Source organism: Bos grunniens, chromosome 11 (genome assembly GCF_055505025.1).
Source record: "Bos grunniens cultivar Pamir isolate PY7600 chromosome 11, Bosgru_T2T1.0, whole genome shotgun sequence".
Lineage (NCBI taxonomy): Eukaryota > Metazoa > Chordata > Mammalia > Artiodactyla > Bovidae > Bos > Bos grunniens.
The window spans coordinates 20,809,853-20,835,655 of record NC_141175.1 but is presented as its reverse complement, the minus strand read 5'-3'; the positions used below and the strand labels follow the sequence as shown (position 1 = coordinate 20,835,655).

General features: G+C 43.5%; 1 protein-coding gene across 6 annotated transcripts in view; it reads left to right on the top strand.

Annotated features, from left to right (window-relative positions):
* NOL10 (nucleolar protein 10) overlaps positions 1-25,702 on the top strand; it is a 92,045-nt gene extending 66,343 nt beyond the window's left edge. For 5 of the 6 annotated variants that reach the window (XR_015136404.1, XM_086325567.1, XM_086325565.1 and 2 more), the window contains 4 exons: positions 1,650-1,823; positions 2,075-2,322; positions 18,907-19,009; positions 24,859-25,702. Coding sequence is in view for 5 of the 6 variants with exons in the window: in XM_086325567.1 (XP_086181693.1) it covers positions 1,650-1,823; positions 2,075-2,322; positions 18,907-19,009; positions 24,859-24,978 (645 nt within the window). In the remaining variant the exon portion in view is untranslated. Of the gene's footprint in view, positions 1-1,649; positions 1,824-2,074; positions 2,323-18,906; positions 19,010-23,066; positions 23,228-24,858 lie in introns of all 6 variants that reach the window. The other variant, XM_086325569.1, reaches the window with a different exon arrangement.
* The last annotated feature ends 101 nt before the right edge of the window (positions 25,703-25,803 follow it).

Genomic DNA, 25,803 nt, shown 5'->3' with positions numbered 1-25,803 from the left:
GTGATGCCATCCAACCATCTCATCCTCTGTTACCCCTTCTCCTGCTTTGAATCTTTCCCAGCACCAGGGTCTTTTCCAGTGAGTCAGTTCTTCGCATCAGGTGGCCAAAGTATTGGAGCTTCAGCTTCAACATCAGTCCTTCCAATGAATATTCAGGACTGATTTCCTTTAGGATTGACTAGTTTGATCTCTTTGCAGTCCAAGAGACTCTCAAGAGTCTTCTCCAACACCACTGTTTAAAAGCGTCAATTCTTTGGTGCTCAGCTTTCTTTACAGTCCAGCTCTCATGTGCATACATGACCACTGGAAGAACCATAGCTTTGACTAGATGGACCCTTGGGCAATTTTTTGTGTAGTTGTTATACAAAAACAGCATTCTGACTCAACAACTTAGAGCCAGATTTACTCTCAGTAGTGGAGAAGCAGGAAGTAAGATAAAGTCTGTTAGGTAGATCCAGGGGCCACCACAGACAGGTTCATTTTTTCCAGCCTGTTCCTTAGGCTGTCTACAAACCCTGTCAGGTAGGTTAGTTTATCTTGTTTCCAAGCCTACTGCAGATAAGGACAGTAGGAAGCCCTGAGTGTATACAAGTATCATCTGTTTAAGTTTATAGTTGGGCTACAGTGATAGCTCAGTTGGTAAAGAACCCACCTGCAATGCAGGAGACCCTGGTTCGATTCCTGGGTCGGGAAGATCTGCTGGAGAAGGGATAGGCTACCCACTCCGTATTCTTGGGCTTCCCTTGTGGCTCAGTGGTAAAGAATCCTCCTGCAATGTGAGAAACCTGGGTTTGATCCCTGAGTTGGGAAGATCCCTTGTAGAAGGGAAAGGCTACCCCTTCCAGTATTCTGGCCTGGAGAATTCCATGGACTGTATAGGAATTCCATGGACTGCAAGGAGTCGGACATGACTGAGCGACTTTTCACTTCACTAAGTTTATAGTACATTTCTAGAACATGTTCTGTTCAGAAGTGATACAAATAAAAAGGAATTCAGTGTCAGTCCTAAGCTATCCAAATGGGTCTCAATCGTAAAGCTTTATTATGTTGAAATCTCAGTCGTACACTGTATCTTTGAGAACAATGCAATGGCCTAGGGTAAAATTGATGAGGCTATCCTATAAGGGAAGGACATATCCATTATGTTTCCAATAACTCAGACTCAGTAAACTGACACCATCAGCTTCCCACCCCATGTCAATTCTTAACTTATTATTGGCGCATGCTTCCTCTCCCAGTTTTGGAATCTGAAGTTGACGGACTCACTGATTCTCATTCAGCGTAGTAGCCATGCTTAGAAAGCCATGTTTCAAAACCATGTATTTCCTTGAGAAATGTTTTTACATCAAAAAAATGTTAACTAAGGAAAATTCTTTCCAACATATTAAGCGTAAATTTAGCCCAAAAGACTCATTCTTAGCTCATTGTGTGCAGCAGCCAAGTAATACATATCTGCTGTGAAATAGGGGTAAGAAATAAGCAAGAAGGAAGGCCTGGAAACTGGTTCTTTAACAATTTCATCATAATTTAATAAATTGTGCCTTATGTAGCTTTTTAATAAATTGTTGAGTAAGATGTTTTTAAGCTATCTTCCTGGGCAGATTTTATTCTAATATTAACTTTAAATTTTGATATTCTTTTTCTTACAGAGCCTTCCTAATATTCTCACCGATGATCGATTTAAAGTTATGTTTGAGAACCCTGACTTCCAAGTAGACGAAGAGAGTGAAGAATTTAGGCTTTTGAATCCACTTGTTTCCAAAATTAGTGAAAAAAGGAAGAAGAAACTGAGACTCTTAGAACAACAGGAACTTCATGGAAAAGTAATGTACTATTTATCATTTAGAATTTGTGTAATATTTAGTTTTCTGTATAGGTTAGAAGAGTCATTGAATAAAGCTGTAATTTGTTTGACCTTCAGCTTAGGAATATACCTTCTTTTATTAAAGACATTTTTTTCCAATGCATGCAGTGTCTGATAGACTCTGATAGGCTAATGCTATTTAAAAGGAAATAACGGGTCGATGTTTTTGGCAGAGGGAAAGGAGCTGCTTCTTACTATTTTTATTTTCAGGAAGAGGAGGAAGAACCGGAAGGAAAACCAAGTGATGCAGAAAGTTCTGAGAGTTCAGATGATGAAAAAGACTGGGTCGCAGAGGTCAGGAAACAGCGCCGGCTTCTCCAACAGGAGGAAAAAGTGAAGAGGCAGGAACAGCTCCGGGAGGATCAGCAGACGGTCCTCAAGCCGCAGTTCTATGAGATCAAAGCTGGCGAGGAATTCAGAAGCTTCAAAGATTCGGCCACAAAACAGAAGCTGATGAAGTGAGTAATGCTGCCCCTGATGTTGGCTTGCTGGATGTCCAGCCTTGCTCTTCCTGGCTGGCCCTGTGCCCTCAAGGGGTCATCTTGATCTTTGGAGTTCATGTGACAGCTCAAGGCCAGAGGGGACACGCACTGGTCCTTACTGTGGTGATTCTGAACAACTTTTTGAGGCCTAGTTTACATAGAGTAAGATGCAGGGTGTGACCCCAGGAGCATTGGTAAGTACGTACATTAGAGCACTTTGATTCTGCAAAACCCACACTCTTAAAAATGATGATGGCAATTAAAGAGGTAACAGCTTCTTTGACAAAAAGTTATTTTAAAAATATTTCAGTTATGTTTACTCTCATTGTAGGTTATCTGAGTATTTAAAAGGTCATTTGGAAAATTTGCCAGGAATTTTTTTAGCTTTATGTAGGAAAACAAAGAGATCAGAAAGAGTGGTATTCTGGAATAGGTGAGTACACAGGGACAGAAAGTGGAATGGTGGTTGCCAGGGTTGGGGGCTGGGGAGACACTACTTAATGAGCTATGGGGTTTGCATTTGGAATGATGAGAAAGTTCTAGAAATGGATAGTGATAAGGGTTGCACAACAGTGTGAATGTTCACTGAAGAATAGTTAAAATGGTAAGTTTTATGGTTAAATATTTTACCACAGTAAAAATAAAAAAATAAAAGTTATCATTAAAAAGAAATGGTATTATTTGAACAGTCTCAGTTGTCAGGTGTCTAAGTAAGGAGTTAGGTATTTAAGCCCCCAGTGTTTATAAGCTTATAAGTTTATAAGTGTTTATAAGTTTATAAGTGTTTATAAGTGTTTATAAGTTTATAAGTGTTTATAAGTGTTTATAAGTTTATAAGTGTTTATAAGTTCTAAGTCACGTGAGAGTCACATGAAATTCTCTGCTTTGAGAATTTCTTGGCCAAGTGTTGATATACAGGATCTGGATGTGATAGAGTAGACAGTCTTGTAAGAAGAGCCTAAAGGTCTGGGGGGCCACGGGGAAAGGGCAGGGGGAGCCAGGCAAGGCAGATGAGGCGTCAGATGGAGGCTGTACCAGTTCTGTACATGTGCTTTTCTAACCCCCAGCTTCCTGGTTTAAAAATTGTGCTTTTTCAGACAGAAGAAGAGGGGAAAGGTGGGGAGGACATTGATAGACTGAATTGTTTCTGGAATAGAGAGATGCCCGTTCATCTTTATTTTGCCAGTTTCTAGCAAATGTCTGAGACACGAAATGTTGAGGGAATCCTTCAACTTAGATCCAGGAGCATCTAGAAATTCTGGCTCTGCCTAACAGAAGATACATCAGTAGACAACCTAGTAATAGGTTTAATATCTCATGAAGAGATTTCCTTTACCTACCAACCTAACTTTTTTTTTGGTAACAAGTTTTTTTAAATATAATTTACATAACAGTCACATACATAAAGTATATAGCCCACTGGTTTTTGGTATAGTCACAGAGTTGGACAGCCACCACCAGAGTCAGTTTTAGAGCATTTCATCACAGCCCCACAAGCAGAGTTCCTTACCCCGTCCGTCAGTCCCATTTACTCCACCTCATCTCACCCCAGGCAACCACTGACCTGTTCTCTAGCTCTATAGGTTTGTCTTTTGTGATATTTCATGTGAGTGTTATATATGTGGCATCTTGTCCAACTGCCTTTACTTGGAATGATGTCTTTAATGTTCATCCATGTGGTAACATGTGTGAGTATTCCATTCAGTTTTATTCCAGGGTATGGGTAACACTGTATTTTATTTATCCATATATCAGTTGATGGGTATGCGTGGTGTTTCAACTTTTCAGTGCTGTTGTGAACATTTGTATATGTGTTAGCATGGACATATGCTTTCATTTCTCCTGGCTGCATACCTAGGAGTGGGACTGCTGGTCACATGGTAACGTTATGTCTGACCTTCTGAGAAACTGCCAAACTTTTTTCCAAAAAGACTGCTTCACTTTACGTCTCCATCAGCAGTGTGTGCAACCCCACTTTTTATGTAGCTGTCATTCTTAGATTTTTACCTGGAGTCCTAGTTAGAAGCAGAGGGAAGACTGCTTGTTTTCAGTATTCTGTTTCTATGGAGTGAATTTCATTGTTAGATTATCTCGTGTCTTTGTCTTGCGTTATTTACTTTACCTCTAGCTCCTGAATCTGTATCTGGACCCGAGTAGGCACTTGATAAATCCTTGTGAGGGTGTGGATCTTCTATGCACTGACTCCTTGTCAGGCAGCCCTGGAAGTTACTCTTCCAAGATCTGCTGAAAAAGAACTCATTTACCCGAAAACCACTGACCAGGACCGTCCGGGAGCAGTCGTTTTCAGTGTATGGTAACAGGAAGCTGCAATTTGAGGGTGGGAGACATGACCAAACTGTCTCACATTCTTGTTTTGCCTGTGAGCTTTGGTAGGATATTTATGTAGAAAACAAAAGGGATGTACATTTAGTATTTAACAATAAATGATAGCCAAGCTAATACACTGCAGTTACACATTCTTAATAAGGTAAGTGTCAAAAAGTTAGGCAGTTGTTTTGAGAAGAAGAGCTGTGTGAGTGATAATCCTTACACAGGCTTAAAAGTCCCATTGCTTAAAGTAACCACCCTGTGGTAGGAATAGCCCGCAGTTTGCTGGCGTTTGGGCGCACACTTCTTGTTGAATTCTAGTCTTGACTGGATTATTTTGGCAAATCCCGAACTTGTAATGTTCTAATATTATTTAATGAAGCATTGCACCATTATCCTTCAGAGAGCTAAAGTGACTCTTTATGTTTATTCTTGGAGTTACCACAAGGCAATCAGCAAAACGCAGCTTTGGAGTCAGGTGGGTTATGTTTGAAAGTACACTTGGACTTGTTCAGCTTTAAAACCACTTCAGTTTTTAAAACCAGAGCAAGTTCTCTCCATTGCTTAGCCTGGTAACAAGAGCTTCAAGTAAACACATATGTCTGTCAGCACATTCTTATGTGCCTTCCAGTGTGCTGTGCTTTCCTCCTGAGTTTATTCATCCACCTGTCAGCCTCTCCACCCACCCATCCATCAGTCAGACAGTTGTCTGGTGCCCCGGGTGAGCAGAGTGCCGTCCTGGGCCCCAGGGGTGGGAAGGAAGGGCCCGGCTCACATGCTGGAAGCACCGCTGTTCTCTCCGGGGCTCTGTGAGCCGTCTGGAGGCCCTGGGAACGTGTGTGAGGAAGAAAGGGGGTGGATTTTTAGAGGTTCACTGAAGTCTTAATTAGAAGTCATATTGAAACTGGTCTTTTGAAAGAAAAAGGATGAACATGGAGAGCAGGGTGGGAAAGCTGGCTTTCTTGGCCGAAGGGGCCGTATGAACAGGACTGCTGTTTGGAGGCGAGGGAAGAGCTGTGGTTGTGCTGCGAGAGCACAAAGTGAGCGTCAGGGAGCGCAGCCTGGGAGCCAGGGAGGCAGGCGCGTGAGGCCCTGGCCCTGGCTGAGGTACGGGCGAGCCAGGGGTGGTTGGGGCTAAGATTATCGTGATCAGATCTGTTCAGTCCCTCCTCCCAATTATGTAAATATTTAACACAGTAAAAGCGGTACATGTTTGTTGTAGAAAATAAAAGGATAGGCTTAACAAAGCCCTATTTCCCAGAAACTGTTAGTGAAATACTGAAGTTTTAGAGAGAAAATGCAGGGAGAAACTGGGCCCATGAGATCAGCTAGCCAACTGTAATAAAGCAGTCCGAGGGGCAAGTGATGAATGCCCGACATGGGGTGGAGAGGAGCAGACAGACGTTGAACCGGATTACTCCTGAGCGTGTCTAAGAATAAGACGCACACTACAACACCGTTTGATTACTAATTTAATATCAAAGGAGTTGGGGCGATGTTGAAATGTCTAGCAGTATTGCCACTGAGATAAAGGATACAGAATGAAAAACAAATTTAAGGCTCAACGTATTGAGCTGGGTATTCAGCACATTGAGTCCCCAAGACCCAAGTGTCCTCCTGGTCATGTTCAGCTGACAAATGGGAATGTAGGAGGTAGGCCAGAGACCCTGGTTTAAGAGATACCAGCCTCCCTGTGGGGTTGAGACCCTGGCATAAAAAGACTTTGCAGAAGCGCGTACAGGGAAACAAGGGCTCAGAATAAAGCCCTTGGGAACAACAAATGTTTTTTTTTTAGGTCTATGGTGAAAACCATAGACTTCTCTAAAAGCATACAAGTGCATGCAAAGTAATAGATACGGTTTTAGAGGTGTCAGGAATATATTGCTAGCCTGGGGCTAAGAGGTCTGATTTAGAGGGCTGAAGGAGAAGGTGGGCAGTAAACAGTACTAAGGAGTTGCCCAAAAGGTGGGGGGGAATCTGGAAAGAGCCGAGGATGGAGAGGATGTCACAGAGAAGGGCATGGTACCGATGTCGGGTAGAGGGGGATCCCCAACATGGAGGCTTGGCCGTAGGAAGAGTGTCAAGATCAAGGAAGGAATGGGAGAAAAAAGAACATTGTGAACAGTTAGTGTAGATGGTTCCTTCAGGGTACTGGCAGTGAAAGGAAGGAACCAAGGCCAATAGCTTGACAGGAAAGGGTTTTTAGGCTTGAGAGGTGTCTTATTAATATGCAGAGAGGAATTAATCATGGAAAGGGCAGGGTGGAGAAATGACTGGACTGAATTGGCAGCGCTGTACTGGGTGAGCAGTCAGGAGTCAGTGGGGCCAGGAGCCACCAGTTAGAGAGATGGTCCATCTTCAGAAACCAGGGAGACAAGTCAGGATGGGTGGGAGTGACTCTGTTTCTAGGTAGAAAGAGAGGATGTTCACACTGGCCTCTGTTGGGAATTGGGGCATGTGACCCCCTTCAGTTACCGGGGTAGCCTTGGTCTGGGGCACCTGATGTACATGCTGGAGGTGTCTATAGGTAAACCCAGGAGAAAGAGTCCTTAGGATAGCTTTCCAGATTTTGGTAACAGAGAATAGCTCCTCTTCTTAGGTGATAAATACTACATGCCGGGAGGCCCGTTCAGCTCAATTCATGAAAACATTCTTTGAAGCACCTACTCTGTGGTCGTTGTAGTTGTTGTTCAGTCACTAAATTGTGTCCAACTCTTTGCGAAGAGATTTTCTGCCTTCAAGGAACTCATCTTCATCAGGTACTTTGGTATCTCGTGGTGAGTTGCTTATCATGTTTGCTATCCTCTTTGAATCAAACAACTGTGGCCAGCTTTTCCTCGTCAGCTAATTTCCTTCTTACTGATAGTGGATAAGAACTACAAGTCTAATTCTGAAAGAAGTTTCATTTCAAACTTCCTCTTTTTTTAAAGAAGAGAATCTTTTATTACTCCAGTAATCGGTACTCCACTGATACACAAGCATGTTATCATCGCTGTATGTATGACTTTATTATCACAAGCATGCTATCGCTGAAATACAAAGGTAGGATGGAAGGTAACAGTCCTCTCTCCCCCGACACTCCCTCCCTGAGGTCCTGAGTGACCTCCTGGTCACTCCCAGGTATGCACACACTCATGTGTACACTTGTGGATTGCACTAATCTCATTGCCAAGTCACATGCTCTTTTCATTGAGAAACAAGTTTTTGAAATGTTTTCTTTGTAAGTGCATGCAGGTTTGCCTTATGGCTGCATAAGTATTTCATAAGGTGGATGGGCCATAATACCTAATTTTGAGTGTTTAGATTGTTTCTTGATTTTTTCTCCCATTTTCACAGTTATAAATATGTATCCACGTGCAAGAATCTTTAGACCATATTACCTGACGATGGCATTTGCTGGGTCATAATAGGTGTGTGTGATCAGTGTGGCCAGGTTGTCCTCCAGAAAGGCCTCATGTGCCTGTCTCCCCTACACTGGCAACAACAGTGGACCCTTCTCAGACTTTAACTGAGCGAAGGTTGGGCTGACACCTGGTGGCTGCCTGAGCTTACACCTGCTGCATTGGAGACTGGGAAGCGATGTGTGCACACTGGGAGGACTCAGAGTTTTCAGTGACCTTTATGTGATACAGAGTTACATGTTTAAAACAAAGTCCCCAGAGACCTCCAGGACAATATTAAACGCTACAACATTCGAATCATAGGGGTTCCAGAAGAAGAAGACAAAAAGAAAGACCATGAGAAAATACTTGAGGAGATAATAGTTGAAAACTTCCCTAAAATGGGGAAGGAAATAATCACCCAAGTCCAAGAAACCCAGAGAGTCCCAAACAGGATAAACCCAAGGAGAAACACCCCAAGACACATATTAATCAAATTAACAAAGATCAAACACAAAGAACAAATATTAAAAGCAGCAAGGGAAAAACAGCAAATAACACACAAGGGAATTCCCATAAGGATAACAGCTGATCTTTCAATAGAAACTCTTCAAGCCAGGAGGGAATGGCAAGACATACTTAAAATGATGAAAGAAAATAACCTACAGCCCAGATTATTGTACCCAGCAAGGATCTCATTCAAGTATGAAGGAGAAATCAAAAGCTTTTCAGACAAGCAAAAGCTGAGAGAATTCTGCACCACCAAACCAGCTCTCCAACAAATACTAAAGGATATTCTCTAGACAGGAAACACAAAAATGGTGTATAAACTCGAACCCAAAACAATAAAGTAAATGGCAACGGGATCATACTTATTAGTAATTACCTTAAACGTAAATGGGTTGAATGCCCCAACCAAAAGACAAAGACTGGCTGAATGGATACAAAAACAAGACCCCTACATATGTTGTCTACAAGAGACCCACCTCAAAACAGGGGACACATACAGACTGAAAGTGAAGGGCTGGAAAAAGATTTTCCATGCAAATTGGGACCAAAAGAAAGCAGGAGTCACAATACTCGTATCAGATAAATTAGACTTTAAAACAAAGGCTGTGAAAAGAGACAAAGAAGGTCACTACATAATGATCAAAGGATCAATCCAAGAAGAAGATATAACAATTATAAATATATATCCACCCAACATGGGAGCACCACAGTATGTAAGACAAATCCTAACAAGTAATATCATAAAAAACAAAGAAAGGCTGTAAAAGTGTTCCAGATTAAAAGAGACTTTATCAACATGACAATGAAATGCAATATCTGATCCTGGACTAGATCTTGTACTAGAAGGAAAAAGTGCTAAAAAGGACACTGAGGGTCAGTTAACAGTATTAGAATACAGACAGTAGATTTAATAAAAGTATTTTATCCATGTTAAATTACTGAAGTTGACAACTGTACTATTACAGTTATTAACCGAATATCCCTATTCTTAGGAAATTCAGAAATATGTACTGAAGTATGTGGGATACTTCATGGGAATAAAAACCATGATATCTGCAGCAGGCCTTCCAAGAGTTTAGAAAAAAACTTTTTGGGTGGGGAGCAGACAAATAATAAAGAAATGGGGTGAAATGATAAGAACAAGTGAAAAATCTGGGCAAAGGTTATATGGATATTATTTGTATTATTTTTGGAACTTTTCTTTAAGCTTGACATTAAAAATTAAAAATGCGCAAAAAAAAATAAATAAAAAAAAATAAATAAAATAAAAAAAAAAAATAAATAAATTTATCTCTGAGCTTCCAAGATGCCAAAGTTAAAAAAGTGAGTCAAATAATTTAAAAAATGAGTTATAATTAATTAAATATCAATTAATTGTAATATTAATATAAAAACATCTACTCAATAATATTAATTAATAGTTAAATAATTCTCACTGTTGGAGAAAAGGAAGTAGTATTTGTCCTGGTAAAATATTCTTAAAGTGGGGAACCATTGCCCTTCTCGTGGGTTTCCATTACACGCTTTCCAGACATCTAAGATAGCTTAAATACACAGTAGGCCTCTTGTGCATGGACTTTTCTGCTCAGGAAAGGAGAAACGGCAGAATGGACCTAAGATCTGGATCAAGCAGGGCATGAAGCCAGCTTTTATCAGACATTAGTAGGGAAAGGGGATGGAAATCATGGACTGATAATGAAGCAGTGTGTATGGAATATGGTCTCTACTTTGCCAAAAAGATGGGATTTAAAAAAAAAAAAAAAAAAAAAAGTCCTTAAAATTCACCGTTTATCTGCCGATTTATCCCTCTATTCTCTTTGTATCCCCTTTAATGCAGACTATGAAGGAGTGATCCCTTTATTTTCCTTCAGTTTACCTCTTCTCTTCTGTGTATTCTTGCCACCTCTTCTTAATATCTTCTGCTTCTGTTAGGTCCATACCATTTCTGTCCTTTATCGAGCCCATCTTTGCATGAAATGTTCCCTTGGTATCTCTAATTTTCTTGAAGAGATCTCTCGTCTTTCCCATTTTGTTGTTTTCCTCTATTTCTTTTCATTGATCGCTAAGGAAGGCTTTCTTATCTGTCCTTGCTATTCGTTGGAACGCTGCATTCAGATGCTTATATCTTTCCTTTTCTCCTTTGCTTTTTGCTTCCCTTCTTTTCACAGCTATTTGTAAGGCCTCCCCAGACAGCCATTTTGCTTTTTTGCATTTCTTTTCCATGGGGATGGTCTTCATCCTTGTCTCCTGTACATTGTCACGAACCTCCATCCATAGTTCATCAGGCACTCTATCTGTCAGATCTAGTCCCTTAAATCTATTTCTCACTTCCACTGTATAATCATAAGGGATTTGATTTAGGTCATACCTGAATGGTCTTGTTTTTGCTGACTGTATAGAGCTTCTCCATCTTTGGCTGCAAAGAATATAATCAATCTGATTTCAGTGTTGACCATCTGGTGATGTCCACATGTAAAGTCTTCTCTTGTGTTGTTGGAAGAGGGTGTTTGTTATGACCAGTGCATTCTCTTGGCAAAACTCTATTAGCCTTGCCCTGCTTCATTCCGTATTCCAAGGCCAAATTTGCCTGTTACCCCAGGTGTTTCTTGACTTCCTACTTTTGCATCAAAATTCTCCAAGCCAGGCTTCAGCAATATGTGAACCATGAACTTCCAGATGTTCAAGCTGGTTTTAGAAAAGGCAGAGGAACCAGAGATCAAATTGCCAACATCCGCTGGATCAGGGGAAAAGCAAGAGAGTTCCAGAAAAACATCTATTTCTGCTTTATTGACTATGCCAAAGCCCTTGACTGTGTGGATCACAATAAACTGTGGAAAATTCTGAAAGAGATGGGAATACCAGACCACCTGACCTGCCTCTTGAGAAATTTGTATGCAGGTCAGGAATCAACAGTTAGAAATGGACTTGGAACAACAGACTGGTTCCAAATAGGAAAAGGAGTACGTCAAGGCTGTATATTGTCACCCTGCTTATTTAACTTCTATGCAGAGTACATCATGAGAAACACTGGGCTGTAAGAAGCACAAGCTGGAATCAAGATTGCTGGGAGAAATCTCAATAACCTCAGATATGCAGATGACACCACCCTTATGGCAGAAAGTAAAGAGGAACTCAAAAGCCTCTTGATGAAAGTGAAAGTGGAGAGTGAAAAAGTTGGCTTAAAGCTCAACAATCAGAAAACGAAGATCATGGCATCTGGTCCCATCACTTCATGGGAAATAGATGGGGAAACAGTGGAAACAGTGTCAGACTTTATTTTGGGGGCTCCAAAATCATTGTAGATGGTGATTGCAGCTATGAAATTAAAAGACACTTCTTGGAAGGAAAGTTATGATCAACCTAGATAGCATATTAAAAAGCAGAGACATTACTTTGCCAACAAAGGTCTGTCTAGTCAAGGCTGTGGTTTTTCCAGTGGTCATGTATGGATGTGAGAGTTGGACTGTGAAGAAAGCTGAGCACCAAAGAATTGATGCTTTTGAACTGTGGTGTTGGAGAAGACTCTTGAGAGTCCCTTGGACTGCAAGGAGATCCAACCAGTCCATTCTAAAGGAGATCAGTCCTGGGTGTTCTTTGGAAGGAATGATGCTAAAGCTGAAACTCCAGTACTTTGGCTACCTGATGCGAAGAGTTGACTCATTGGAAAAGACTCAACTCGGATGCTGGGAGGGTTTGGGGGCAGGAGGAGAAGGGGACTACAGAGGATGAGATGGCTGGATGGCATCACCGACTCGATGGACATGAGTTTGGTTGAACTCCGGGAGTTGGTGATGGACAGGGAGGCCTGGCGTGCTGCAATTTATGGGGTTGCAAATAGTTGGACACGACTGAGCAACTGAACTGAACTTACCTCTTCTCTGTGCCTTTATGGATTTCTTCCACTCTCTCCCTCCCTTTCCTCACAAAATGATTTTAAGAACTCCAAGAAGGAGCATTATTTGTAATTAAATATCAGTGCATGTGTGTTTTAGAGCCTCAAAGAAGTAAATCATTCAGCTATCCTGGAGCATCTAATAAATACCTTAGTATTTCCCCCTGGAGTTTATACCCACTCTTCTTTCTTCTTATACAGCCGTACTGATCATGTAGGTTCTTGACCCCATGTCCACTCCATCCTGTGCTGAGTACTTCTCTCACTTTCCACCTGCTATAGCCCATGTCGTATCTGTCTTCTTGGCAGTCCCCGCAGTCATCTCATGAAAAAAGCTTTTTTTTTCCTCCTGAAATTCTTAACTTGACCATCAATTACAAAGTAGCCAGAAGCCAGCCGACCTGAAGCCTAGACAGGGAGGGGCGTGGGACTGGGAGGGCCAGCCGTCCTGGGCGAGTGTGAGGAGGACAAGCACCGAGGCTCCTGCATTTTCCTCTTTGTTCACAGTAGACAGTTTGCAGGTGTCTGGCCCGGTCTTCCATCATCTCTGACCGAATTCACACTTGGGTAGCAGGCTCGGGGACTGCTGGTTCGCAGCCACATTCGCAGGCTGACTTTGAAGGGAGGAAAGTGGGACCTGCTTTACTGCAGAAGCCTCTGCCCTTGGCCCCCGCGTCTGATCCTCTGCCATGGCTCCTTCCAAAGCTTAGGTCTCTCCAGGGAGCCGAGACCAGACAAGTCTCTACAAGCGCACGGTCAGGTACCCAGAGAGGAGACCAGAGCCGCTCTGCCCTGTCATGGAGGAGCTAGGTCATCCTGAGAAGAGTAGTAATTTCCCACAATTTACTTGAAAAGTCTTTTTCTTCCCAAATTAGTGTTCTCTGTGTACCACCTTGTCTCAGTGGCTCCATAGTTATTCAGAATTCCTGTTACCTGTAAAATCTCAGCGTTTATAGCCCTGAAAAGAAAGAACAAAAATGAAATGAACAACCAAAGGCATTTGCTGAGGCTGACATGAGTCACACATATGCTGGAGTCGGTTTACACTTTACTTTTGAATTCTGGTTTTAAAAAAAAAAGAAAAGGCGAAACCAAACCTTCATTTCACTCAGTTTGTCATGTGGAAGCTTGTCATTTAGAATATTTAATGGACACATTTCCTGAACAAAACTTTATAAATCAAGCATGGTCTGACACATGCCTGGAAACCAAAAATTCTTAAATTGGAATCCTGGTTTTAGACTCAATCCTTCTGTGGCCTGGGGCAAGTCATAGAATATCTTACCTCCCTTTTGCCATCTATATTCTGTCTCAGGGATGTTGAAAGGATTAATTAGTTAGTCTGTTAGGAACTTTGAAGATGAAAAGTACTTTAAAAGTGCTTCTTAATAGCATTATTGCTTAGAAAAGAGTTGCCACTTTTATGCTAACCACTTTATGTCTCAAATTATATAAGGAAGGTATATTTAGTACTAACTAGTAGTCGTAAACTAGAGTAGAGCTTTCAAAGCTGTGAACATCAAACACTGGCTTTCAGAATTTCAAAGGCGCATCACTTTGTCTCGTGGAGCTGTGTTCTCAGTAATTAGTCCCAAAGATCATATTTCAGGAAAAAGACGACCCTTTCATACAATGTACCACCACCACCACCAGTCTCTTTAAAATTCAGCCAAGCTTTTAAATTACAAAAGGGTGCATTCATTTTAAGTTGGTGCAAGGAGTATTGGAAAGGAAAGTGTTTTTACTTTTTTTTTTTTTTAAGGAAGGAACTGAATAGAAGATATAACCTTATTCTTTTTGGTTCCCTCTCCTCTCCTCTCCCAGATTCATCCCAGGGATGTGAGGGTATTGCTTTAACCTTTTCTAGAGGGCTTCCCAAATCCGCCTGCCAAAGGAGATGTGGGTTCGATCCCTGGGTCAGGAAAATTCCCTGGAGGAGGAAATGGCAACCTACTCCAATATTTTTTTTTTTTTTAATTGAAGAATAATTGCTTTATAGTATTGTGTTGGTTTCTGCCATACATCAACGTGAATCATCAGATCAGATCAGTCGCTCAGTCGTGTCCGACTCTTTGTGACCCCATGAATCGCAGCACGCCAGGCCTCCCTGTCCATCACCAACTCCCGGAGTTCACTCAGACTCACGTCCATCGAGTCAGTGATACCATCCAGCCATCTCATCCTCTGTCGTCCCCTTCTCCTCCTGCCCCCAATCCCTCCCAGCATCAGAGTCTTTTCCAGTGAGTCAACTCTTCACATGAGGTGGCCAAAGTACTGGAGTTTCAGCTTTAGCATCATTCCTTCCAAAGAAATCCCAGGGCTGATCTCCTTCAGAATGGACTGGTTGGATCTCCTTGCAGTCCAAGGGACTCTCATGAGTCTTCTCCAACACCACAGTTCAAAAGCATCAATTCTTTGGCGCTCAGCCTTCTTCACAGTCCAACTCTCACATCCATACATGACCACAGGAAAAACCATAGCCTTGACTAGACGAACCTTTGTTGGCAAAGTAATGTCTCTGCTTTTTAATATGCTATCTAGGTTGGTCATAACCTTCCTTCCAAGGAGTAAGCGTCTTTTAATTTCATGGCTGCAGTCACCATCTGTAGTGATTTTGGAGCCCAGAAAAAGAAAGTCTGACACTGTTTCCACTGTTTCCCCATCTATTTCCCATGAAGTGGTGGGACCGAATGCCATGATCTTCGTTTTCTGAATGTTGAGCTTTAAGCCAACTTTTTCACTCTCCACTTTGACTTTCATCAAGAGGCTTTTGAGTTCCTCTTCACTTTCTGCCATAAGGGTGGTGTCATCTGCATATCTGAGGTTATTGAGATTTCTTCTGGCAATCTTGATTCCAGTTTGTGTTTCTTCCAGTCCAGCGTTTCTCATGATGTACTCTGCATATAGGTTAAATAAACAGGGTGACAATATACAGCCTTGACGTACTCCTTTTCCTATTTGGAACCAGTCTGTTGTTCCATGTCCAGTTCTAACTGTTGCTTCCTGACCTGCATACAAATTTCTCATGAGGCAGGTCAGGTGGTCTGGTATTCCCATCTCTTTCAGAATTTTCCACAGTTTATTGTGATGCACACAGTCAAAGGCTTTGGCATAGTCAATAAAGCAGAAATAGATGTTTTTCTGGAACTCTCTTGCCCTTTCCATGATCCAGCGGATGTTGGCAATTTGATCTCTGGTTCCTCTGCCTTTTCTAAAACCAGCTTGAACATCTGGAAGTTCACGGTTCACATATTGCTGAAGCCTGGCTTGGAGAATTTTGAGCATTACTTTACTAGCGTGTGAGATGAGTGCAATTGTGCGGTAGTTTGAGCATTCTTTGGCATTGCCTTTCTTAGGGATTGGAATGAAAACTGACCTTTTCCAGTCCTGTGGCCACTGCTGAGTTTTCCAAATTTGCTAGCATATTGAGTGCAGCACTTTCACAGCATCATCTTTCAGGATTTGGAATAGCTCAACTGGAATTCCATCACCTCCACTAGCTTTGTTCATAGTGATGCTTTCAAAGGCCCACTTGACTTCACATTCCAGGATGTCTGGCTCTAGGTCAGTGATCACACCATTGTGATTATCTGGGTCGTGAAGATCTTTTTTGTACAGTTCTTCTGTGTATTCTTGCCATCTCTTCTTAATATCTTCTGCTTCTGTTAGGTCCATATCATTTCTGTCCTTTATCGAGCTCATCTTTGCATGAAACGTTCCTTTGGTATCTCTGATTTTCTTGAAGAGATCCCTAGTCTTTCCCATTCTGTTGTTTTCCTCTATTTCTTTGCATCGATTGCTGAGGAAGGCTTTCTTATCTCTTCTTGCTATTCTTTGGAACTCTGCATTCAGATGTTTATATCTTTCCTTTTCTCCTTTGCTTTTCACTTCTCTTCTTTTCACAGCTATTTGTAAGGCCTCCCCAGACAGCCATTTTGCTTTTTTGCATTTCTTTTCTATGGGAATAGTCTTGATCCCTGTCTCCTGTACAATGTCACGAACCTCATTCCATAGTTCATCAGGCACTCTATCAGATCTAGGCCCTTAAATCTATTTCTCACTTCCACTGTATAATCATAAGGGATTTGATTTAGGTCATACCTGAATGGTCTAGTGGTTTTCTCCACTTTCTTCAATTTCAGTCTGAATTTGGCGATAAGGAGTTCATGGTCTGAGCCACAGTCAGCTCCTGGTCTTGTTTTGGTTGACTGTATAGAGCTTCTCCATCTTTGGCTGCAAAGAATATAATCAATCTGATTTCGGTATTGACCATCTGGTGATGTCCATGTATAGAGTCTTCTCTTGTGTTGTTGGAAGAGGGTGTTTGCTATGACCAGTGCATTTTCTTGGCAAAACTCTATTAGTCTTTACCCTGCTTCATTCCATATTCCAAGGCCAAATTTGCCTGTTACTCCAGGTGTTTCTTGACTTCCTACTTTTGCATTCCAGTCCCCTATAATGAAAAGGACATCTTTTTTGGGTGTTAGTTTTAAAAGATCTTGTAGGTCTTCATAGAGCCGTTCAACTTCAGCTTCTTCAGCGTTACTGGTTGGGGCATAGACTTGGATTACTGTGATATTGAATGGTTTGCCTTGGAGACGAACAGAGATCATTCTGTCGTTTTTGAGATGGCATCCAAGTACTGCATTTCAGACTCTTTTGTTGACCATGATGGCCACTCCATTTCTTCTGAGGGATTCCTGCCCGCAGTAGTAGATATAATGATCATCTGAGTTAAATTCACCCATTCCAGTCCATTTCAGTTCACTGATTCCTAGAATGTCGACGTTCACTCTTGCCATCTCTTGTTTGACCACTTCCAATTTGCCTTGATTCATGGACCTGACATTCCAGGTTCCTATGCAATATTGCTCTTTACAGCATTGGACCTTGCTTCTATCACCAGTCACATCCACAGCTGGGTATTGTTTTTGCTTTGGCTCCATCCCTTCATTCTTTCTGGAGTTATTTCTCCACTGAGCTCCAGTAGCATATTGGGCACCTACTGACCTGGGGAGTTTCTCTTTCAGTATCCTATCATTTTGCCTTTTCATACTGTTCATGGGGCTCTCAAGGCAAGAATACTGAAGTGGTTTGCCATTCCCTTCTCCAGTGGACCACATTCTGTCAAATCTCTCCTCCATGACCCGCCCGTCTTGGGTTGCCCCACGGGCATGGCTTAGTTTCATTGAGTTAGACAAGGCTGTGTTCCTAGTGTGATTAGATTGACTAGTTTTCTGTGAGTATGGTTTCAGTGTGTTTGCCCTCTGATGCCCTCCTGCAACACCTACCGTCCTACTTGGGTTTCTCTCACCTTGGACGTGGGCATCTCCTCACTTGAATCATATCACTCCAGTATTCTTAACCTGGAGAATCCCATGCACAGAGGAGCCTGGTAGGCTTCAGTGCATGGGGTCACAAAGAGTTGGAAATGAATGAGCACGCACACATGCAGAAGGGCTAGAGGTAACATTAAAACTTACTAAAAATATCTGTCTTTAGGCTTAGTTCTGTTTTTTCTCTCTAAAGCAAGTTAACGCTGATCTGCTTTTATAAAGAACACGTGAAAGTGAAGTCGCTCAGTCGTGTCCGAATGAAGTATTATATAACTGGTACTAAATTTAAATTCAGAATCAACATCTTGACTGTCGTAGATGCACTGAGTTGCCAGGCACAGCAGACCATAACAAGGACAAAGATTATAGAGAGAGACTTTAGAAACATGATCAAGAAATGAAATTTTAATTGGGGGTAAATTGTGTCAGAAAGCAAGTCATGTACGAAGTTGAAAGGAGAGGTAGCCCTGAATCAGGCTGAGTCAAATCCCCAGTGTGATTGCTTTTGTTTTCTCCATGTCATCAGATGATCTCACGTGTCAAGTTGCTTGTACTCTGGGTAATGAGTGTGGTCCACAAGCTAAGACCGAGTGAAGGAAAAGTCAGAGTTCTCCTAGCACTTCTCTGTGGCTTGACCCAAAAGGCTTTGCTTGTGTTCACTGCTGTGTAGAAGGTGAATGAGTTGCTGAGATGCTCACATACCTAACTGGTGCCTGGATTTAATATAAAATGCTTTAGCAGCTTAAGTGCCTCTGACCGTTACAGTAAATTACATGCTTCAGAAATATGGCTCCTTTGCATTTTGGCTTCAGAAATGTGATTTAGTAACATAAATAGCAAGCACTGAAATATTTGGAACCACCACTTAAAATACTTAATTAGTGGGTGTTTGGGACAGCCATTGTTTCTACTGTATATTTGCTGAGTCTGAGTAATGACGGTTTGAGTGTCTGCAATTCTGTCCATTGATTGTGTTAAACAAATGCCATTTTCTGTCTTTACCACATGTGTAAAAGGTCATTCTTTGTGTGATCGATTCTAATTAAAGCTTGTTTCTAATGGGAAATCAAAACATAACCCTAATTAATGTGTCATTCTCTTAAATTTCCTGCAGTAAAACCCTTGAAGACCGGTTGAAACTTGAAGCGAAAAACGGAACATTGAGTGTATCCGACACCACGGTTGGCAGCAAACAACTGACATTTACATTAAAGAAGGTAAGTTGCTTTCTCGTGTTCTTTTTTAATTCACAGAAGGAAGACGAGGCTTCCATCAGTGTTGTGTGTGTCTGACCTGAGAGCTGCCTTCCAAGCTTCCCCCTGTTGAGGGAGTGTGTGCTGTTTGGGCATGTTTTGCCTGCAGCCGGAGCCCCTCCTGGGTTGCAAGCACACTGCAGGGCAGAGCATTGGCAGAGCCAGGCGTCCGTCTGGTGTCCCGAGGGAGGCAGGCCCCCCGTGACCCCAGGCTCGGTACTGTTGGTGAAGAGCCGCAGCATGGTTTCGGGCTTGCTGGGCCACCTGAGGTGGGACCTTGTAAAACAGAAGTCCTGACCATCCACCACTGTGAAAGAATAGTTGAGGCTCACATGGACTTGAAGATGATAAGAACTGGTGATTTCTAATGTGTTCATCACAATGCAGTCAGCTTGCCCAGGGTGGGTAGTTTCAGGAGGTAAATTACTTTATCCGCAGTAGGTCCCATTCTAAACTGACTTAACCACAGTCATTTCTAATCCACCTTTGATGACACCTGACATACAATGAAGGAGGAATAAGCTGCTTTAAATATTTGCTATGAACAGATGAGTGAAGAAGCTCCATGGTTTTAGTTTTCAAAAAAATTTTTTTCTCATTTAGTCACTCTCGCTTAATATGTGTTGTCACAAAGAGGAAAAGAATGACAAAGACTTCGCTTCTGATCCTTTTCTTAAATTGAGATATAATACAAGTATCTAAAATCCACCCTTTTAAAAATATACAGTTCAGGGTTTTTCAGTTCAGTTCAGTTCAGTAGCTAAGTCGTGTCCAACTCTTTGCGACCCCATGAATCGCAGCACACCAGGCCTCCCTGTCCATCATCAACTCCCAGAGTTTTTAGTAGTCACCAAATGCTGTGCTCGATTATCACCATCTAAATCTGGACCATCCTCATCACTCCAGAAGGAAACCCCACCCTCTCATGTCCCAGCCTATGGATTTGCCTGTTCTGGACGTTGTGTATATATATATAGAATCACACAACATGTTTTCTTTTGTGACTAGCCTCTTTTACCTTAGCATGTTTTTAAAGGCTAATCCATGTTGCAGCATGTACAAGAGCTTTATTCATTTTTGTGACTGAGTAATATTTAATTCTGTGAATATACCACAGTTTTTTGTTGTTTAGTCGCTAAGTTGAGTCCAACTCTTTTGCGATATTATAGACTGTAGTCCACCAGGTTCCTCTGTCCATGAGATTCTCTGGGCAAGAATACTGGAGTGGGTTGCCATTTCCTTCTCCAGGGGATCTTCCAGACCCAGGGATCAAATCCATGTCTCCTTCAGTGGCAACAGATTCTTCACCACTGAACTACCTGGGAAGCCCTTTCCACAGTTTGCTTATCCCTGAATCTGATGGTGGACATTAGGGTTGTTTGTTGTTTTAACTTTTTGAGGAACGACCAGACTGTTTTCCAGAGCGATGGCACCATTGCCCATTCCCACCAGCAGTCTGTGAGGGTTCTGTTTTTTCCTCATCCTTGCCAATACTTGTTACTGTCGGTCTTTATTGTAGTCATCCTTGTGGGTGTGAAGTGGTATCTCACTATGGTTTTGATTGACATTTTCCTGATGACTAACAATGGTAGAGCATTTTTTTTATGTGCTTATTGGCCATTCATACATTTCCTTCGGAGAAATGTGTTCACAACGTCCGCTCATTCATCTCTGGTTGTTGACAGTTCTTTCTGATGTCGTCAGAAGGCCTGCCAAATGATAAGGATATTTTTTACTTAGTTATCATTCATTATCTTATATAGATTAAAAAAAAAAAAAGCAGAAAAAGAAAAAATATTGTTTTTTCTTTGTGATGAGAACTCTAAGGATTTACCCTCTAAACAGCTTTCCTGTGTGTAATATAGCAGTTTTGACTGTAGTCTTCACACTGTACATCACACCCCTAATACTCCTTTATCTCGTGACTGAAGTTTGTACTTTTGATTACCTTTTCCCAAATCCCCCTCTTCCCACTCCTCCCATTAGAACTTTTTTATTCTGTGTGTAAGAAGCTTTTCAGTTAACTGTCTCCATTTACAGCAAACTTGCATCTTACATTTCTCATTTAAATAAGCCAAAACTGGCTGTGTGTTCAGACTAACTCGTTGTGCCTAGTTTCTTAGAGATTCTCTGTGTACCCTCGAACGTTTCCTAATTCCCTCTGAAGTTCACGATGCTGAGGGGGCGGCAGGCGCAGGTCTCCTGTGGGAAGACCTCGCAAGCTCCCAGCTGCCCAGCCCCGAGCTCCCTCTGCCACACGGGGTGAGCTGGGAGGACGCAAGCGCACCACGTTTCCCCAGTTGAAAGGTACTGAGGTCAGTATCAGTTTATGATTTGTGGTAAACTGGAAATAAGATGGCTCTGATTCCCCCATCCCCACCCCCCAAAAAACAATAGAGGGCTACCCTGATGGCTCAGCGGTAAAGAATCTGCCTGCAATGCAGGAGACATGGGTTCAATCCCTTGGCCTGGGAGACCCCCTGGAGGAGGAATTGGCAACCCACTCCAGTATTCTTGCCTGGGAAACTCCTTGGACAGACAAGCCTGGTGGGCTACAGTCCATGGGGTTGCAAAGAGTTGGATACAACTTAGTGACTAAACTGCAACACAAAAACGAAACATTTAAGTGAAAGTACTTAAAACAGCCTTGCGGTTGAGTCTAGCAGAGGCTTTGAAACTAGTTTGGGGAATGCATCAGTTGGCATTTGGCTTATGCCTGTTTCATCCTTTGACTAATAGAATTTCAACTATTAAATCTTAGTTTTATTTAAGAATTTTTATGGAATTATTGTTGTGGGGTTTTTTTTAAATACAAATTCTTTTATACTAGGTATGTGATATATTCAGGTAAAATCTCGAGTTTTCCAAGTATTTTCATATATACTTTCTAAAATGTGAATCAAATTGAAGGAGAAAAACCTATGCTTTAATATTATTTAAAATTGCATAGTGGCAAAACTAGGATTAGGTCCCAGATTCTACTTTTAAATACCCTGTAGTTCATTCCCTCAGGGGCCCTGGGCCAGCCGGGTACTGGTGCAGGTGTGGGCTTTGCATTTAGCCTCCCCCGTGTCCCGAGATAGGACTGCCATGGATGTGGGGAAGGAGTCAGGACAGGAACAGGGAGGAGAAGGAGCTGGTTGGCTCTTAACTCGTAACGAATCGGTCACGCAGTGGCAGCATCTTGCAGATACAGCTCTTCTCTAGATTGGGGATAAGGACAGTTTTTTTCTGGACAGGGGCTTCCCAGGTGGCGCAGTGGTAAAATAGTAAAGCCTGCCAGTGCAAGAGATGCAAGAGACCTGGGTTTGATTCCTGGGTCAGGAAGATCCCCTGGAGTAGGGAATGGCAACCCACTCTAGTTTTCTTGCCTGGAGAATCCCATGGACAGAGGAGCCTGGCGGACTGCCCATGGGGTCACGAAAGAGTCAGACACAAGTGAACACACACATGTTTCTGGACAGAGGTTTTTCTGCAGGGATCGCTGCTACCTCTGAGCTCACACGTAGACACCTGCCTTTGTGGGGACTCCACGGGCCAGGCCTTGTGGAGTGTGCTCCAGGAGATGTAGGTGGGGCTCCTGGAAGCTGGCTTTGCCACCATACCCCCAAGGGAAATCCACGACAGATGTCCGTATCAAAGACGCAGAGCAGCTCATGACTTTAAAAGCCCCAGCACTCCCTGTTTATCTTTATTTAGTACCTCATTTCCCAAAGTTACTTGGGCCAGAGGCATTTTTAAAGGGATGCTTCTTAATATGAGAGCTTCCCTGGTGGCTTAGGAGGTTAAGTGTCTGCCTGCAATGCAGGAGATCCCTGGGTCGGAAGAGTCCCTGGAGAAGGAAATGGCAACCCACTCCAGTATTCTTGCCTGGAGAATCCGATGGATGGTAGAGCCTGGTAGGCTACAGTCCACAGGGTCGCACAGAGTCGGACACTTCACTTTTCTTAATATGAAGAAACAGAATATTAAATAAGCAGTGTTCAGGGGCTTGCTGACACACCATTATCTGGTCTGCTAGGGAGCCTGCAGTTTCCCTCGGGTTTCTGAGTTCTCCATTCACAAAGGAGCCTCAGCCTGCTCTCTGCCACGTGCTAGGGACACACAGAACAGACAGGCGTGGCCGTGGGTGTCGCAGTCCCGTGGATGGAGGGAGATCACATACAGTCACCTCATCGTAATGTGGGACATGCTCCTGGGGGCCCAGGGCTGGGAGTGTCAGGGGCCCGGCCCAGTGGAGGAGTGAGGGACAGCTGGGTGAGGGGCAGGCAGAGCCCTGAGGGGCGGGCAGGGTTCCAGCCTCCAGCCTCGCTGTGGGGTGGGAGTGAGCCTACGTGTGAGAAGCACAGCCATCACGGGGCTGCCAACTGTGGCCTCACACGTAGCTGGAGAGGCACGTAGAGCTGTCCAACAGGGCCGTGTCCAAGGTTAAATTTTAACAGTGGTCTTAAGAACCGTGGAAAGCGGTTGAAAAGGTCTAGTTAGCAGGAGACCGGCATACCGTTTCTATTTTTAGAGTCACTGTGGTCCGTTGCAGGAGGAGGCAGACTGAAGGGGGCTGACAGAGGTTCCTCATCCTGTAGTGAGAGATCAGGGCTGGCCTCAGGCAGGAAGGACCGCGCCCCGGGGTGACCTACAGAGGAGCACACTGGGCGGGTCACTTTGAAAAGGCTTTGAAAAATGGCACATAGGAGAAGTGCTCGACGCTTCAGAATCTCAGTCCAAGGGTTTCCTCGAATAGGAAAGAGTCATCAGTTTTTGGTCTTATAAATCATGTTCTTTTCTCATGATTCCGTCACCTCCCAGCTCTTTCACTTTACAGAAGTGGAATGATCCGGCAATAAGTGAACACAGAGACTTGTTCTTCAAGGCAGACATATGAATGAGTACCCCCCAGGTGCCTGGAGCTGGCGGGTCACAGGCCGGCAGGCCGTGCAGGTGTCTCTAAGGCGCCATTTTGCAACTTTGAAAGTGGTTGCCCCGCCACTGCTGTCAAAGTTGGACCTTCTTTCAGTTCCACCAGCTAAGGTTTTTATTTTGAGCTTCACAGTTAGGGGTTAGTTTTCTCCAAACCGGACTCGGTGGAATGGAGCTGTATTCTTAGAACTCCAAAGCGTCGCTTCCCTTCAGCGCAGGTTCTGCACTAATGTGGCTCTCTTCTGTGAGACGAGTGACACCGTCTGGAGACGAGTGACACCGTCTGGAGGAGGCCTGGTTTTCTCACCTGAGTGCTGAGAACAGTGCCTTCAAAGCAGCCGTCCCAGAACTCATGTGCCCCTTCCGGCCGTGAACTTGCGATTGACTGATGTGTCTGCCGAGCCTTTATCAGTGTTTAGTGGTAGCTCTCTCCCTTTCAAGGGAGTTTGATTCTCTTTGGAACCAGCTCCGGGGGACTGCATTGTTAATCATGGGTGGGTTATTACACAGTTTGGGGGCACAGAAGGACTTTTTTTGTCGTTAAGACAATGTGAGTAAACCTCGATGAATGGCTCTGGCTTGTCAACGAAGAACAGTTCCACAAGAGAAGTCGTGGGCGTTTGGAAAGCCATCACGTCTTCCTCAGGCTGGCTCCCCCGTGAGGGGCTGTGTGGCGTGTGGGCTGAGGAGCCAGCCTCGAGCTGCGTGGTTCAGGCCGTGCCCCGGCCCCGGGGTTTTAAGGCTCTGGGCCTCACAGTGACCGTGGTGCTGGCACTGTCCCTGCCGGAACCAGGCTGAGGGTGCTGGTCGTGCCGTTGGCATTCTGATGGCCCCTTGGAAAGGGGTGTTGGCACGTCCTTTCTCTTTCTTTCCCCTCATGTATTCTTCTTTCTCAGTCGGAGCAGCAGAAGAAGCAGCAGGAGGCTGAGAAACTGCACCGGCAGGAGAGGAAGGCTGTGCGCCGTTCGGCGGGCCATCTCAGGTCCCGGCCCAGGCGGGGGCGGCCATTCCACTGATTCTGGAGCAGGCCCTGCGTGTTACCCCGAGGAGCTCAGTGCATCTCCCCTGCCGGATCGTCGTTCATTTGTGCATGTTAGCCACAGCCGGGTTTGGGCAGCCCTCAAGTCCCTGGGAACCCTCGCATTTGCAGAGAGAAGTCCAGACCGGGCCGTGGTCCCCAGGCCTCTGGTCAGACTCTGGGGCTGGGCCCGCTGGCCATGTGGCGCCCCGGGGCACCTCTGTGCCGTGTGGCTCCCTGAGAACATTATTCCTTCCCCCTGGTTTTAATCCAGTATGAGAGGTGGTTGTCTTCTAATACTGTGAGATGTGCCCCGTGAACTGAGAGGGTCTCCTGGGCTGCAGACCAGGGCCCGGGGTTTTCTGGAACTGTCTGTCCTGCCCGCTGCCACCCACAACTCCGCTGGACTCCCACCCCCACCCCAAGAGGCCACTCCCGTCTCTCCCGACTATGGGCTTCGGTCAGGTTTGTGTTTTTAAGAATGTGCCGGTAAGTGTGTTTATGTGTTGGTCTGGGATTTTTTTAAACATATTTTTATACCAAGGGAATGTAAATTAAATGGTAATAGCCATTTAAAACAGAAAGTGGAAGCTACTGGATATTCTTTTAACTTGGCAGAGGGTTAAATACAGGTTTTTTTTCCCCCAGTGTCTCAAGTGCAATTAGAGATACACTGGCTGGAGACAACATGTATAAAAATAAATGCTTTCATTTGAACAGTTTCTTGAAGAGAAAGCCATTCCTTGAGTTAATTTGAAAAATGACTTTGGTTTCTTTGTATGCGAATGTGTGAAGAGTCCCTGAGATAGTGACTCTTGGGTTG